Source organism: Chiroxiphia lanceolata, chromosome 4, assembly GCF_009829145.1.
Source record: "Chiroxiphia lanceolata isolate bChiLan1 chromosome 4, bChiLan1.pri, whole genome shotgun sequence".
NCBI lineage: Eukaryota > Metazoa > Chordata > Aves > Passeriformes > Pipridae > Chiroxiphia > Chiroxiphia lanceolata.
Genome location: NC_045640.1, coordinates 74,023,864 through 74,038,989, shown reverse-complemented (window position 1 = coordinate 74,038,989; position 15,126 = coordinate 74,023,864). Strand labels below are relative to the sequence as shown.

The following is a 15,126-nucleotide window of genomic DNA, read 5'->3' as shown; positions in this document are numbered from 1 at the left end:
TAGGCCCGCTGCCAGTTGCCTGCCTGGTTAGGAGTTAAAAGGAAAGTGAAACAGTGTTTATGACATACTGTATATGTTTAAGACATGGAGTTCTTTCAGAGGAAGGGATTAGAATTGGATTGCTTCCAATTTCCAGTTTTCATAAACTGTGTGTGACTTCAAAAAGGAATGATTTCTTCCTTTTCACTTTGTGGTTGTTCTCATAAAAGGAGTTTGGATGTGTGCATATGTGCCTATGTCCGTGCACGTTGCATCACCACTTTGGGAACAATCCTAAACACCAGGTTTAGGATACTGACTGGTGGCATCTCTGGACTGTAAAATCAAGTGGCAGAATGTCTTGCTTTAAGGACTGCCTTGCCTCCTTCTTTTTTTTTTTTTTTTTATTTTTCTTCAGCTAATATTTGGGCTAATATTGGCAAATGACTTGTTTCCAAAGAGGGTTACGTGTTTATTGCAGGAATCTGGGGCTGCCTCAGGGTTGCCAGAGATGGAGTGTTTCACATGCAGTTATGCTTCCAGGGCTTTATTTTCTCTGCCTGCAAAAGCTGTGAAGGATGGCACATGTGACTGTTCTGCCCCCTGGCACTCAGGGAAGAACTAACTGCCCTTCCAGCTCCCAGTCCTGGCATTCCTTGTTAAAAGCTCTTGACTGATTGTTTGAAACTTTCTTTATTCGTGTCTGAACAAAGATTATTAGGAAAATCATTTGGAGCTAGTGGTAGCCAGAGGGCTGATAACAAAGCTGAAAGTGAGCGCTGAGTTGGTGCAGGGTGTCACTTCTGAGGCTTTTGAGAGTGTGCTGCCAGCGGGTTTACCTGCTCGGTGCTGTTTGGACAGAACATGGCTTAGTTCTCTGTGGCACAAACCGCTGTTGTGTGCTGGTCGAGGACCACACACTGGTCTCCCAGTCCTGGCAGGAACTGCATCCAGAATGGCTTCCCAAAGCATGTGTTACTGGCCATGGGTGACGAGACGCTGCTGGTAGAGGGGCAAGGAAATGAAAGAGGATGTGGGTCACATTTTTTTTCAAGTTCCAGGTGACATATGGGTTGGGGCACCACGCCCCTGGAAAAGCAGACAGCGCTTCAGGTTTAGTCATGCCCCGAGCTTATTACGGTTCCGCTGTGGGATTCCAAGCAGCTCGCCAAGTGCCAGTGCCTAGCACTGGATAGTCATCCCAGCCACAGAGCCATCTGCCCCGTGGGTGGGAAGAGCCTCTGACAGCTGGTGGAGACGCCGGGTGGGAAGAGCTAATGCACAGACAAGTGACATGCTAATCCCAGGTCGGGAAAGGGGTGTGATGCCAGCCGTGCGGGGCAGGGATTGTTGCCAGGCAGGTGTCTGCAAACCTGGTGGCTCCCCAGAACAGGCATCCCTCTGCTTCTGCCAGCGCTGGCCTCACGCTCCCAAATTAGTCAACACTTGGGCAAAGTGTGAATAGAAATCACATAGCTGTGAATCTAACTCTGCCCTGCCTAGGTACGTGTGAGGGTTATTGGGAAGGTTAACGTGGGTGTTTCTGCTGTGTAAGCTGCAGGAAAATTCTTCTGCCCAAATTCCTGCTGGCTTGCTGAGCTTGGACTGCAAGAATAGTGAAGAGAGAGCATGAGAGAGCTCTCCAGGGGATGAGCAGCAGGATGGGCTTAGGAAGGACAAAGTGCTGTGCTGAAGCTTGCTTTTCAGCAGCTGGTATCTTCTAATACTAAATTGCAACCCAAAAATGTAGAGAAAGAATATAAAAATACAGCGGTGAAAGTGACTTTCCATGCTAATGGCTAATTTGGCTTTCTGTTTTTAACTCGGCCCGGAGTTAGCTTTGAATTTACTTTCGCGATGAAGACATCAGCATTGCCTGGCTTTGAGAATCAGGCTGGCATTTAAATGCGAGCTTAAGTCTATTTCTGTAAGCGTGATGCAGAGCACTCTCACCAAACTGTTAGAATTTCCTGCTAATTGTGGTGTTTCATTTCTGGCCAACTGCATTCCAGAATGACCTCTCTCTAATGTGCTATTTACTGACTCTATTTTAGTATACAAACTCCCCAGGCTTAGCAGTATGAAATTTCTCTTCCTTGTACAGTGTTCTAAAGCCCTTTTAAACCAGAAAGAAGTCTGTAGGTTAATGTGATAATTTTGATTTATTAACTTGAGGTGTAGGTATAAACTCTTCCTGTTGGAATGTTGACAGTGTTTAGCATTGGATGGAGATGCTGGCACATACTGTATGGAAGGCGTGGGATCTGTAATAAATAGAAAGGCCACAAATATTTAAGGCTTATTTCATCCTGTCCTACCTTTCATGCATCTTTTATTACTGTTTAATTGGAAATAAAGCAGGTCTAGGAAGGGACACTGTGCTACTTGTGGAAAATGGAAATAATGTTTTAAGACAATGCAAACCATCTTGGTTTTGGATGGTGGATTTGTCATCACACACTTCTTGCAGAAGCACCTCAGCTGACTGAGACCTGCCCACCCCTGGCTCTGAGCCCCCCTGTCCCCCCCAGCCTCTCCCCAACTCAGGCTCAAGGCACTTGCATCCAAACCTTCCCTCTGTCAGTTTAAAGCCATTTCCCCTTGTCCTGTCGCTCCATGCCCTCGTAAAAATTTCTTTCTGGTTTGGAAAATGTGCGTCTTAAGAGTTGTTTTGGGAGTTTAGAGTGAAGCCTTCCAACAGGAGAGACGATGCTGCCAACAGATCCTTAGCACTGGAGTTGCATTTCTGTCCTCTCATTTTTACCTCTTTGCAGTGGAGAAGGAAGTTCATCTTGTTTTTCCGTGTATTTGTTGTTTTGAAGGACTGGATGTGGTCTGGGTGACTGTTAAGTGGAAAGCAAGGGGTTACTAATATGAAAAACAAGTCTTTCCAGGGCTTAGAATTCCACATGTGTAGCCTGTGGTGGTGCAGACTTAGCTAGGAATACCAACAGCCCTGTTTTCAGATTCCTCAGCTTCTGTCTTCTTCCAGTGAGTCAGTATCTATTTGTGTGTGAAAAATCATAACATGAAACACCTTAAAAGCACTGATCCCTACAACAATAAACAATTAAAGGGGAAAATGGAATCTTTCCTCCAGTAGAAAATCAGAGCCAAGCTGGGCTTCCAAGGAAGAGCGTTTTGTGATGTCCTTGATAACAGTAATAACAATAAAGGTCACGAGAGCTCTGTCATCCTGAGACGTGATGTTGCCCGCTTAGACAAGCGGCCCCTGCTGAGGCTCAGATCAGGTAGGGCTGATAACGGGGATGGAACGGCCGTGTTTATTTTTGGAATGTGTCAGAGAACCTGTTTCTGGTCCTTGCTCTTTGGTAGCAGTCAGGTATTTATTTACATGGTCTGAAGCTCCAGGGCTTCTCCCGTAAAAAGGAGTTTATGTATCTGAACAGTTCGTACCTTTCCTTCCCCTTTGTGTGCCGATGGCAGGAGATCTTAGTAGGAGAGATGGAGTGGCATATTCCTGACCTGAGATGATACTGTTTCCAGAAAGGACAATTTCACCCTTTGTTACTTCGCAAGGAATTAAATTGCAAACATTGGTGGTGTAAAATCTAATTTGGGGAGGGCATTGCATATTATAAAGTAGCGTGATGATGCAGTGGGCATTGATACCTATCAAACTATTTGTAAGATGGTCAGGAGTGTGGTTTTTGCTTCATGAGCTAATCCATATTGAAGAAAACAAAAGAAATCGGGAATCTCGTGGATGGCCTTGCCCTGGGAACAAAGTGTGTGTTGAAAAACTAAATGGATGAGCATGTCTGTGCCTGGTTGTTTTGTATATTTGGGCCCTTCTGTTTTAAAATCTTAGCAGCTGATTTGAAAATGAATTGAGAGCACTGCATTTTGATTTGAAATACAGACAATATAAAAATAGAAGTCAGTGACCTATTCAAGCTACTTCAATTAAGTAGCAGCAGGAAATCCAAATACACTGGTGAAGTCTGTTATTGGAAAACCTTCACTTCTCCTGCTGGAAATGAGAAAATTACAGATGATGTGTAAATTGGAAAAGGTCTTAAGGAGGAGACATCATAAAGAGAGGCCAGACTGAAGCAGGCCCTTACAGAGTGAGGGAGAGAGACACTGGATTATGAAGCCAAAGTTCAGGATCTCTCCTAGACACTGCAGGAAGGATCCTAGGACCGATTCTGTAAGCAGGGACCCTTGCAAGGTTTATGAAGGATGTGGTTCAGTTGCTGAGGAAGAGGGAATATCCTGCTTAGCAGTTGATGGGACTTCACCAGGAAAGGTTAGAGAACTGCAAAGCCTGGATACTTTGGTACTTCTAGGCACTGCTCCACATAAAGCCAAAGACAGGCTGCTGTTTTAACACTTCAGGAATGCTTGGTCACAAACTAAATGTGAATGGTAAACATCACTTAAACCTTTTACCTGCACGCCTGATTTGGTAAGAAATGCCTGAATTGCTCTGCTTGTTGCCTGTTCTGGGAGACAGGTTGGAGCTCAGGCAGCAGCTACCAAACTTGCAGCACTTTGGGACTTAGCTGGAGGAATTTGGGTTTATTTCTGTTTTCCCGTAGTACCTTGGGGGTCTTTGAACATTGTTTTCATTGTGGCTCCAAGAGGCTCTTTTGAATCCAGATCTCAAGGTTTTAGGTGTCCCTTTTACAGAAGTGTTTAGTCCAAGGAATGTGGTGAGCACTTTGAGGTTTTCCTTGCTCTGGCTGCCATGCAGTTTTTCCTATTCTGATTGCTCCGATTTGCAAGCGGCATTGCCAGAGTGTCATGGATGGAGTTCCATGGATTGCAGGGCATGGGACACATTCTCGCTGCTTCCTGGTATTCACTAAAACCAGTGGACTCGAAATAAATAATGCTCAACTGCTCTAATTTTAGCATAAAATTAGGATAACTTGTTGACCAGTGTTATTGTTCCAAAGAGCATAACATTATCCAAGAAAGCAGCAGGACTCATAGGCATGTTCTGCTGGAGAGTGTTCGCACAGTATTCGCCATAAACTGTTGTCTGTTGCTATGAAACAATCTGAGAAGATCAAATGGTGCATAAACATTGCATAACTCATCAAAGAGATCAAGTAAGGTGTAGAGATAAGGGATGGAAGCCGTCGTGGCACTGGTAGAGACCTGGGGAGGGGTAGAGAGCTGAGGCTGGAGAACAGCATTGAAGTGGTGTGGGCAGGAAGGAATAGACATCCCAGTTAAAACACTGGTGAAAGTTCTCCTTGGAATCTCCATGCATGACACTTCAGTTTGATCTTGTGGTATCTTAGAAGGATTTCTTTTTCTTCTTCCCATGCAAAGGAGTCAGGAAGTATTTCTACCCAAAAAAAATCTACGGGAAATTTCTTATTTGAAATTTTGAATAGTTTTTCTTACTTTGGTCCATCTTGTTGCTTAGTTAGAAACTTCTTCACCTTAAAAGAATGACCACTGTCTTTGTGATGATGCTTTTCATAACGTGAATGCTTCACCATTTCAGAGCAGCCAGGCTGACAACATGGAGTTGTCTTTGCTTCCCAAATCACCCCAGACTCCTGCTTCTTCCATGTGTTAATGCAGAGTTATTAAGTCCATTCTTGCCATCCCTTAGCAGAGGAGATCAAACAGCAGATAAACCACTCATGCCTGCAGCAGCACTCCCGTGTTGCCTAACTGTCTATTCTTCTTCCAGAGGCACCTTCCTCCATCCCACCCCGGGGAAAGTGCTTTGGTAAATAGATTAGCTCTGCTCTGTGTTCTCAGGGTCAGCAAACAGAGAGTCTGGCAGGTTGGCAGAAGAGGGAGGATTTTCCAGCAAGCCACTAAATGGCCATGGAAATGTCTGGCCACTCAAACGGAAGGAGGAGGGAGAAATGTAAACTCTTTGGTTGATGAGTAAGAAAAGGCTTTGGCAAGTTTTTCAACCTGCTGCTTGTCTGAGTTAGCAAAAAATTTAAAGTGATTTCAAGAGAAATGGATTCCCCCACTCATTTCACTGGGTGTCAACTCTGACTCGGAGATAATGTTCACTAAATTGAGTTAAAAACTTCCCTGCTTTTCAATGCAGGAAGAAGGAGAAAGATCCTGTTAAAAAGAACTGCAGAGACCATTTCGGAGCTCTTGCTTCTGGTGACCTTTTAATAATGCACAGCAGGACTGAAAGCAGCAGTGGTCAAGTTCCTCAGCTTCAGAAAAATGAACCCTGTTTTCTGTGGCTGGGCTGCTTCAGCCTGTGACATTCGTGGCAGGTAACATTTTACAGGGTTCTGGTGACAACGAGGTGTCAACTCAGAGAGGAAGGAACCTTTTTCATGTCTTTGCATCCCAGATAAATCCCCTTGCATTTTGAGTTTTGGTGTCTTCAGTTGATTACTCATGCTCAAGTGTGAGGGGAAATACTACAGAGCTAATTATAATCGCTTTTAATTAGATCCTGCAGCAATTCCTGCAAGAAATTTTAAGTGATGCACACGATCTGCGAGGTTGGTGCTGTTTTACCACCAAATCCCAAAATCACAGAATCCTGGAACAGTGTGGGTTGGAAAGGAACTTAAAGCTCATCTAGTTCCAACCCCCTGCATTGTGCAGGGACACGTGTCCCTGCAGCATGCAGGTATGGGCCCCAAACCATAATGCACAAGGAAGTGTTGGAATACTTGGACCTGGAAGTATTCTGCTGATATTTGGGAACCTGGTGAGGCGACTAACAAAGCAGGAATTTCTGGTGAAATTTCTGGTTGCACAGGAGCGGGAACCGTTTCAAATATCCACTCTGTGTCCTGGATGTGAAATAGTTCTTAGAAAACTGTTATATAAAAAGGTCTCACGAAATTACCCACTTAATGCATCATTCCATGCCTCCTGTGGCATTAGCCGGAGTGAGTGGTGTTATTCCTGTGAGAGACGGGTTTTGGACAGGATTGTGTGGAGATATGGTTGGCTGTAAGTCTCCCATGCCTTTTTTCCCTGTGATTCCCTCTATCACAAAGAAAGTGCTTGAAGAAATAATCTCATAACTATAGAACTGGATGATTTGTTGTTAACAGGAAAATTCTTAAAATTAAAATGAGCCCTCACTTTGAAAGACTTGAGCTTGTAAATGGATGGATTGAGTCAAGGTTTCCAGGAAACAAACTTGTACCTTTAAGGATGTGCACAACCTTCTCTCTGGAATGGCTGAAATGCAGGGCTGGGAGGGCTCTCCTTCCACTTCAGGGGCTTTTGTGTTTGTCAGTTTTCAGGCTTTCTGAGAAGGAAGTTATGGCTTCTGGTATGGGGAGATCAAAGCATGGAGAAGGTTAAGGAACTTGAGTGGAGTTCTGGGTGAGTCAGCGGTGCTTTCCGACATGCAAGTCAGACTCCTTAAGGGAAACCCGGGTCCCACTGGCAAATCAATTGTGGCACAGGTTAAGAACAGAAATAGATTAATTCCTTTATTCTTTGGTTCTCAAAATGCCTTATAAAAGGAGTTCAGGATTTTCTTTAGGATCCTTGTTCTGTAGACAGAAAAACTCTTCTTCTTCTGTCCATTTCTTTAAATGCATTTTCCCCTCCTTTCCTCACCAGTATTAATTCTGGGGTCTTATATCCCTTTTTTCCTTTCTGGAACACCTCTAAACAAATATGCTTGGGACTGAACTAGGTCTTTTCCAAGAGCATGTTCTGTTTCCTCCTGTTTTCAGTAGGGATGTGGAAGGCCACACGGACAAGTGGTGACAGCTAGGGATTGAGCTGGCCTGAGCAGGTTTTCCATGTCCTGTGCTGGAAGCAGGCTCTCCACAGAAGGAATCGGTGTTTACCTAACCTTTGCATCTCCTGCAACGTTTCTATAAAGGCACATCTGCAGCGTTCAGTGCCACAATGTGCTTTAGTATGGCCCATTACTTGTCTGAAAGCTGTGCCAGCCCTAAAAGCCAGAAATGTGCATTTTAACAGGCAGTTAAAAATAGCTCGGTTTGTTGTAAATCACCCTCCCCTAGCTGGTATTAATTTCCATGGAGCTGAAGAATTTAGAATTCTCCTGGTTTCTGCGATGGCTGCACATTGAATTCAGAATATTGCCACTTCCAAACAGAATTTTAATGACATCCACAGTAAGTTCTTTCCAGTGTACTGAAATCCTTAAGCCTTAAAGGAGAGATAACTGCTGCATACTCTGCTGTGTTCGTCTTCCATGTGTTTTCATTCTTTTTCCCTGTAGGTTTGAATTGAACAGGATTCAGTTCTTCATTAGGCGTTCTTGGACTGGCAGCAGTATTGCTTTGGCTTTGTTCCCAAGTACAAGTTAATGTAAGGGTGGCATTCCAGCTTTCCAGAGGGGGAAAAAAAAAAAAACAAACCAAAATAACCTGACAGGCTGTGTGATTCGCTGTGCAGGTGTATCAGGCTTGTATGTTTGCAGGTAATCTGGCAGTACCAGCTTCATTTGCACCAGGGATGAAAACACAGCCATTTTTCTGTTTCCAAAACCAAAATACATCAGAATCTTCCTGTTATCCACTTGATAACTCTGGGGCAAAAACGAGGGTAAGTTCGCTGCACTGCACACTTAACTGCTCTGAATCTTACTTCTATCACTTATTACCATTCTTACTTCTATCACTTATTAGCATTCTTTAAATCAAAAACATTTTAAAAAGTTTTCAGACTTGTTTCACAAAAGTCCTGGCAAAAAGGTAACAACAAAAAGTGAGTGTTGTGAAGAGTTAATTATGGAAGGAAAATCTCTTCTGAGGCTTAACTGGAGGCTAATAATGAGTTTCCATTGCCTGCAGGTATGTTGGGATGAGAAGGAAATGGCTAAGGCACCTGAGTGGGGCTAAACTGGTTTTGTTTTTTCCATGCTGGAGATGGCAGAGGAATAAGTTGGTTCCTCTTTGTGCCTGTACATCACAGGTGAGAGCATCTCCCCCCCCATGCCTGGCCCACCTCCACACTAAACATTTGGGAGCATAGGCTGTCTCTGAGCCTCTCTGTGCAGCACAGCAGGCTCTGGGCAAAGCAGGGTGCTGCAATATCCAAATGCTCCAGCTGACGCTGGCGTTGCCACAGCTACACTTGCTTCAGCAACTTCAAAGAGAAAGGGGAAAAAAGTGCCTCAGCTGTATGTGACCTGAGCTGATTCATGCTGGGAATGAAATCCTTTCCAGAGACTTGCAGTGTCCAAGATGGAGGGGAGAGGGGATTTCCTTGGGAACAGCTTTTGAGTTTTGCATTTTATCTCACACCCTTGCCTTGGAAAGGGAGACACATGTGCTCTGTTTGCTTGTAACTGCTGAGTAAGGTATGTGATGAGTTTAGGTAGAGCTGGAATTAAGGTGTGCTCTGTGTTCCGAGAGAGTTGGCTGTGGGAGAATTAATAAAATTAGGAAATCTTATCCATTTTAGTGTCTGAGATACAGGTTTTGTGGAGGCAAATCTTGCATTTTGAGTGAGTAGTTGCTTTTGAGTACAGAACACTTGCTTTTGGGTACAGAACCCAGGATGAGGGCAAGTGTAGGTGCCATGAAGAGTAACCCAAGTGATGTAAGGGAGGAGCACTGTCCATTGCTGAACGAGAGGTCACAGTGTCTTCAGTGCTTCTGTCCATCAAGAAAATGATATCCTGGCTCCCAGTCCCAGCTCTGCTCCACTCCTTTCTTTCTGGTGGCAGGTGTGACCTGGCCTTCATCTGGAGCTGGACGCAGCTCTCCCTTCTCGTTATTGCTGCTGCTCTTTGGCAGCCTGGAGCTGAAACACGAGACTGCGGCCGTGTCCTGCGTCCTTGCACGTCCGCATGTGTGAGGTGGGGGTCCCACGGCAGCAGCGGGGTAGGGGTGCACACAGCAGGACATGTGGCTGGCTTCTGGAGGGACTGCGTTTCCAGGAAAACCAGATGAGGCAAGGGATGGAAGGGGTGAGTGGGGTGAAGGATCAGGTGCTCGGGCTGGCCAGCCAGCCAGCACATATTCCTTACAGCGTCACTGGGCCAAGGGCTCGCCTTACACCTCCAGCGTGGGCAGAGCAAATTGTACTGGTGGGGTATTCCCGTTTGTCCCAGACCCCAGGCCCTCTGAGCTGGCAGCTCAGGAAGGTTAGGTGTTCACAGGGTGGCCCCCACTTCGGGGCTCACCCCAATGGTGGGGGCACTGCTTGGCTTTCAGTGGATTTAATGGAGAGGCTCCCACAGCCCGTTGGGCAAGTGGAGCAAAATGTCACGGGGGGGGGGGAAACTATTTTGATCCCTTTCCCTGGGGGGGCAGAGGGGAGGGAAGAAGTGGGCCATAGTAAATGTCACATGGGCCCGAAGTTAGTGTCCCTCTGAGCGTGGACACTGTTTGCTGGACTCTGCCTCTCTGAGCTGGAGCAAATGTGGAAGGCGAGCTGCTGCGAGCAGCTGGTTCTCCTGCTCAAGGAGCCCATGGGACAGCTGGATCTGTGGAAGGACTGGAGGTAGGTCTGGGCAGCCCAGTTTGGGACAGGACACTGAGAGGCAGAATGAGTCAGGAGGGGTGCAGTGACCTCCAGTCTGAAATCCTGACACTGCCTTTTCCCCTCTGTGCCAGACTTGGTATTTCACAGAGTTTTTCCTGCTGATACGGGTCATGACCAGTATAAAACGCTTTTCAGGTGCAAGGTCTTTTGCACCAATTCTGTTATTGTAACCAGGAGAGTTTTCCAGAGAGTTTAGGAGCTGGGGAGTCCTCTGAAAGGCAGCTCTGGGGTTTTCACAATCCTGTGCCTTGCAACACCTCTGAAAGAACCCAGACGTCCAGTGGAAACTTGTCATTTTGCTGTGCGCTCCTACTTGCTTAATTGCTGCTTGTGTGGAGATGATGACAGAGTGATTTCATGAAAATTAATTTTTTTTTTGTTCCGTGTATGATCTGTCTAACCTGTGCTAGAGTATACGGTTACTTCTCGGATAACATCAGGCTGGTGGTTTGTTGTCAGTGGCAAGTGCTCTTGCTGAGCCAACTTTCTGATCTGTTTAAATCATTTAGATAAGTGGCATAACATCTCCCTGGAATGCTGGGATAACAAGATAAACCACGTTCGGTGTTAGGAAGAGAAAGGTTGTGTGTCTCTCTGTATCTCTCGGGAACTGTTGAATGTTTTTTGGTGTTAATCTGCAGCCATAACGACACAGCTCTAACCTGCAGTTATTAATTGGGAACAGAGCCAGCAAATGCTGCAGAGTTGGAACTGATATTCTGAGAATTGTGGAAAACAAAGCTGGGCAGAGGAGCAGCAAAGGGAATTGTTTTGTGATAACTGCATGTACAAGGAACAATGAGGGACAGAGGAAGGCAGGGGACGTGTATAATGGGCTCTGTGTTTCTCAGAGAGACCTAGTTAGGAAGATGTGGAATAAATAAGTCTTTGAGTCATTCCCTTTTCCATATTGGAAGGCCTCCTAAATGTGTCGTCACAAAGCATCTGCATGCTGAAGATGTGCAGTTTGATAAGGTATGATAGATTGTGCTGTAAGTGTGACAATAATAAGGGCATGTCTAAACACACAGCAAATGTTTTCCTTCTCCTGTGGAAAATGTTTACACACACTTCTCAGTGAAGTGGGGGAAACAGAGTACTGGGATTTATTGCTTATGCTACAGGAAGGGAAAACATGGGAATGGCAGGCTCAGGGAGAGCTCTGGAGAGATGAGCTGGATACTGCAGCCTCCCCTGAGAGTCACAGGGCAGTGACTGCTTGTCCTCTGCTGGGGCTGCTCCCCTCTCGTGGGGCCTTTCCCCAGTCCCCAGCTGCATCTTCCGCCTGCTCCCATCCTCCAGCACAGCCGTGAGGGCAGGGCTGGCTGGTGTCCGGCCAGGAGACCCCACGCTGGCACTTCCCTGACAACTGTGCTGGGAAAAAAGAGCCGCTGTGGGAGCGCTTGGGGCTGTGGCTCAGGTGAGAGGGAGAGGAGCACAGCACTGGCTCACCGCCAACGCCATTTCTTCTTGCCATTCTTCCTCCTTTTATTTTCTTTCCCCACCCCAAAGCATGGGAATGTAGTAATTACATTTTGACCCAGTTTCCAAAATCACTGTAGCATAGACTTTGACGGGGGGCGGGGGGGCAGGGGGAACCACTTAGGAATGAAAACCAGCCATTAGCTAGTACCAGAGGGGCAGAACAGCAGCAGACTGTTACAAGTATGCACTAACAGCCTTGTAGAACAACTGTTACCCTGCATGTTTTTATGGAAAGAAAAAAAAAAAGGTAATTGCATTTACGTTTTTTTGATATTTGATCCCTGATACACAAACCTTATGAGCCCGAGTTCAGGTTGCCTTTAGCTGAAGCACTCTAAGAGCTGAGGCTTGTGTCAAGTGCTTGGATCTTCAAAACTTGGCTGGAGGTTTCATGGCAGCCTTTCTTGTGGTTATTTCTGGCACCTCTGGCTGCCAGTTGGAACATGGGGCTGTAGATCTGTGGGGAAGTGGAAAGGAATGGGTGTGAGCACCTGCACGGAGCAGGAGCCCTGAATAGCAACAGGCTTGGGTTAAGCTGGGGTTTTGAAATGCAAAGAGACTCGGGGAGCAGATGTAAGTATGAAAACCAAACCAATTTCCTCATTCCGGCTGTTAATACGAGAGGGGGGGAAAAAAGGTCCTTTGAAGTGATTTCAAACAGCAATTAATATCCCTTGGAATCTCCCCATCAACTCAGTGAGGAGTCTTGAGTGAGAAGCTGGAACATAACCTCACAAAATAAGATAGGCAGGAAGGGAGAAAGGAAAGGCCTGAAGACATTGTCCTGAGGGATGGGAATATAATGTCTCCCACCTTCTGCTGTGTTGGTATTGCCACTGCCTCGGCTGCCACTGCGGATCAGGGGTGGCACCTGGAATAGTTACACCATAGGCCTAGGGGTACCACTGGTGCTTGGACATGGATTACACTGCCTGTGCTGCAGTGGAGGAACAAAGGATGTCAGTGGCCCCCCTGCACTTCCCACCACAAGCAAGGCTGAACATGAAGACAACATCATGCCCTGGAAGGCAGCTCTTGGCTGCTCCACTGCAGATCACAGCTTTGTAAGAGAATGCTCTGGCCTCAGAGGACAGGCTGGTAGGTGGCCTTGGGGATGTCCCCTCCCTTGGTGGGGAAGGACGGGGCTTTGAGGTGGGACCACGAGTGCGGGGGAAAACACAGGAAAAGTTGAAGGCTCTGAGAGATGGAGATATTCCTCATGTGTTTGTGTTAATCAAAAGATACGTGGAATTCTCCAAAGGCAATATTTTATTCTGGTGTTATGTGCAAGCATAAAGTGAAAGCCTGCCCTTTGACAGCACTCGTATTTTCTTAAAACGCTCCACCAGAACATGCTGTCCCAAATATCCATCAGTACTCCGTCGTGCCCGAGCCCCGTCAAGCACCCAGCGCGGGATGTTGTCTCAGGACAGCCGTCTCCTGTTGCTACACAAATGTTGAGGTGAAGCCCTAGTTTATTGGTTTTTAAGGCAGAAGATATTGTTTCTGCACATTTTTACTTCACACAGTTCCTTAATTTCTGTTAGTCTTAGGATGATATGCCTTGGATTTATTTGGCTCACTGGAAGGCTGGAGGAGCCGAGGCCAGTCGGATACTTCATCTCTCGTACATGGCAGCCTGGTCCTCATGGCTGTTCTTGCAGGTCAGCGCTTCTGAGGTTCCACTGCCTGCCCTTCCTGGATCTGCCAGAGCACCAGGCACTCCTTGCCCTTGAACTTCTGCTCCCCAAATCGCCTCCTTCCCATGGAGAGGAGCTTGCGTGTGGGCTGTTGGCTGCAACCTTTTTGTAGTGACTGCTGCTGGAGGGAACCACGAGAGGTATTTTAAAAGGTGGTTTCAGCAACAGGTCTTGCGGGCAGGTTTCTCCTCTGAACTTCCTGGTGCTGCCTCACATGAAGTGCACAGCTCAGCAACTGCTGAATGTGGGGAGCAATGCCCAGAACATCTGTTTTTGGCCTTGTTTTGGTTTGGACAACACATTTCTCCAGTTTCACTTTCACTCTGCCTGGTTTTTTTTTTCCTCTAGAATGCTTTGCTCTTTAGACTGCCCTAAAGTGCCAAAGCCCTTTCGGAGTTGTATGTGCTCCTGGGGAATTGTTGTTTGCTCTGAACTAGTCTGTTTCTGTTGGAATTACCAAACAAATAATTTACAAATCATTAAGTCCTCAAAGCTTTATTTATAGAGCAGAAATTTCTGGCTAAGTGTAACCTGCCAATGTTTGGTTTTCAATGTTTTGTTTAGGATATGTTGGTATAAAAGATGAGAGACAGAACAAGAGATGTGAAAATCCAAAGCAGTGAATGATAATGCTGCTGTTTAATTATTTGAAAAGAAAACATTTCTGATGACCCAGGGTGGACAATGGGATATTAAACCAAACCAAAACCCAAAGGAAAGAAGAAAAAAGCAAACCAGCAGCCCAAGCCAACCTTTGATGTGTGGCATCATAAATTGTGTCCCGCTTTAAAATGATCTGGTGTTTAGAAATTAAATGATAGAAGGGAATATATGGTGGAGTTACTGTATTGTAAGTACCAGCTGCTCCTGGGCAGCCTTTTTCTTCATATCAAGAGGGCCTGCAGAGGGAAAACCTGGCAACAACTTGAAAATTTAATCAATGGAAACACACTTGTTCCCTGGGAATAAAGAGTCTGTATTAGTACAATCGGAAAATGGTTAAAGGCAAAGAGCTGAGGTGAACTGAGAAAAAGAAGAAGAAACATTGAGATGAATATCTGTTGTTTAAATTGGCAAAGTAAGGGGAAAAACAGTGTTCCAAGAACAATAACCTAAATGGCACTGGAAATCAATTAATGATGGATTGGCTGGGGCTGAGCAATACAGATCTCCATGGATTACTGTGCAGTTTGCTGTTGTGGTAGCTTTATAACTTTTTTTTTCAAGTGTCCATTGCAGGACATCACTTGAGAAGGACGCTCAGGTGTGTATATGGTTGGATTAGGTACAGAAGTTTGGTGATTTATCAGTACAGGACCTGTGTTACTGATGGTGTATTTCAGATTTGCTGCTGCTGCTGCCATTTGGCATCTCCAAAGCCCTGTGGAGGTGTCCCAGATGGGATTTTTTTACATCAGGAAAAGATGTAGTCTTGAATTAAGAGGATCACGGTGACCTGCCATTCCATTTACTTTTCTGCAGGATATTGGATGCTCGAGACCAG

General features: G+C 45.8%; 1 protein-coding gene across 7 annotated transcripts in view; it reads left to right on the top strand.

Annotated features, from left to right (window-relative positions):
- SLC4A4 (solute carrier family 4 member 4) overlaps positions 1-15,126 on the top strand; it is a 140,544-nt gene that overhangs the window by 9,730 nt on the left and 115,688 nt on the right. For 2 of the 7 annotated variants that reach the window (XM_032685530.1, XM_032685531.1), the window contains exon 1: positions 10,116-10,395. The exons of 3 other annotated variants lie outside the window; for them this stretch is intronic. In XM_032685530.1, coding sequence (XP_032541421.1) covers positions 10,313-10,395 — 83 coding nt within the window. In that variant the 5' untranslated portion in view covers positions 10,116-10,312. Of the gene's footprint in view, positions 1-10,113; positions 10,396-15,126 lie in introns of those variants that run through there. 2 more of the 7 variants (XM_032685539.1, XM_032685537.1) reach the window with 2 other exon arrangements.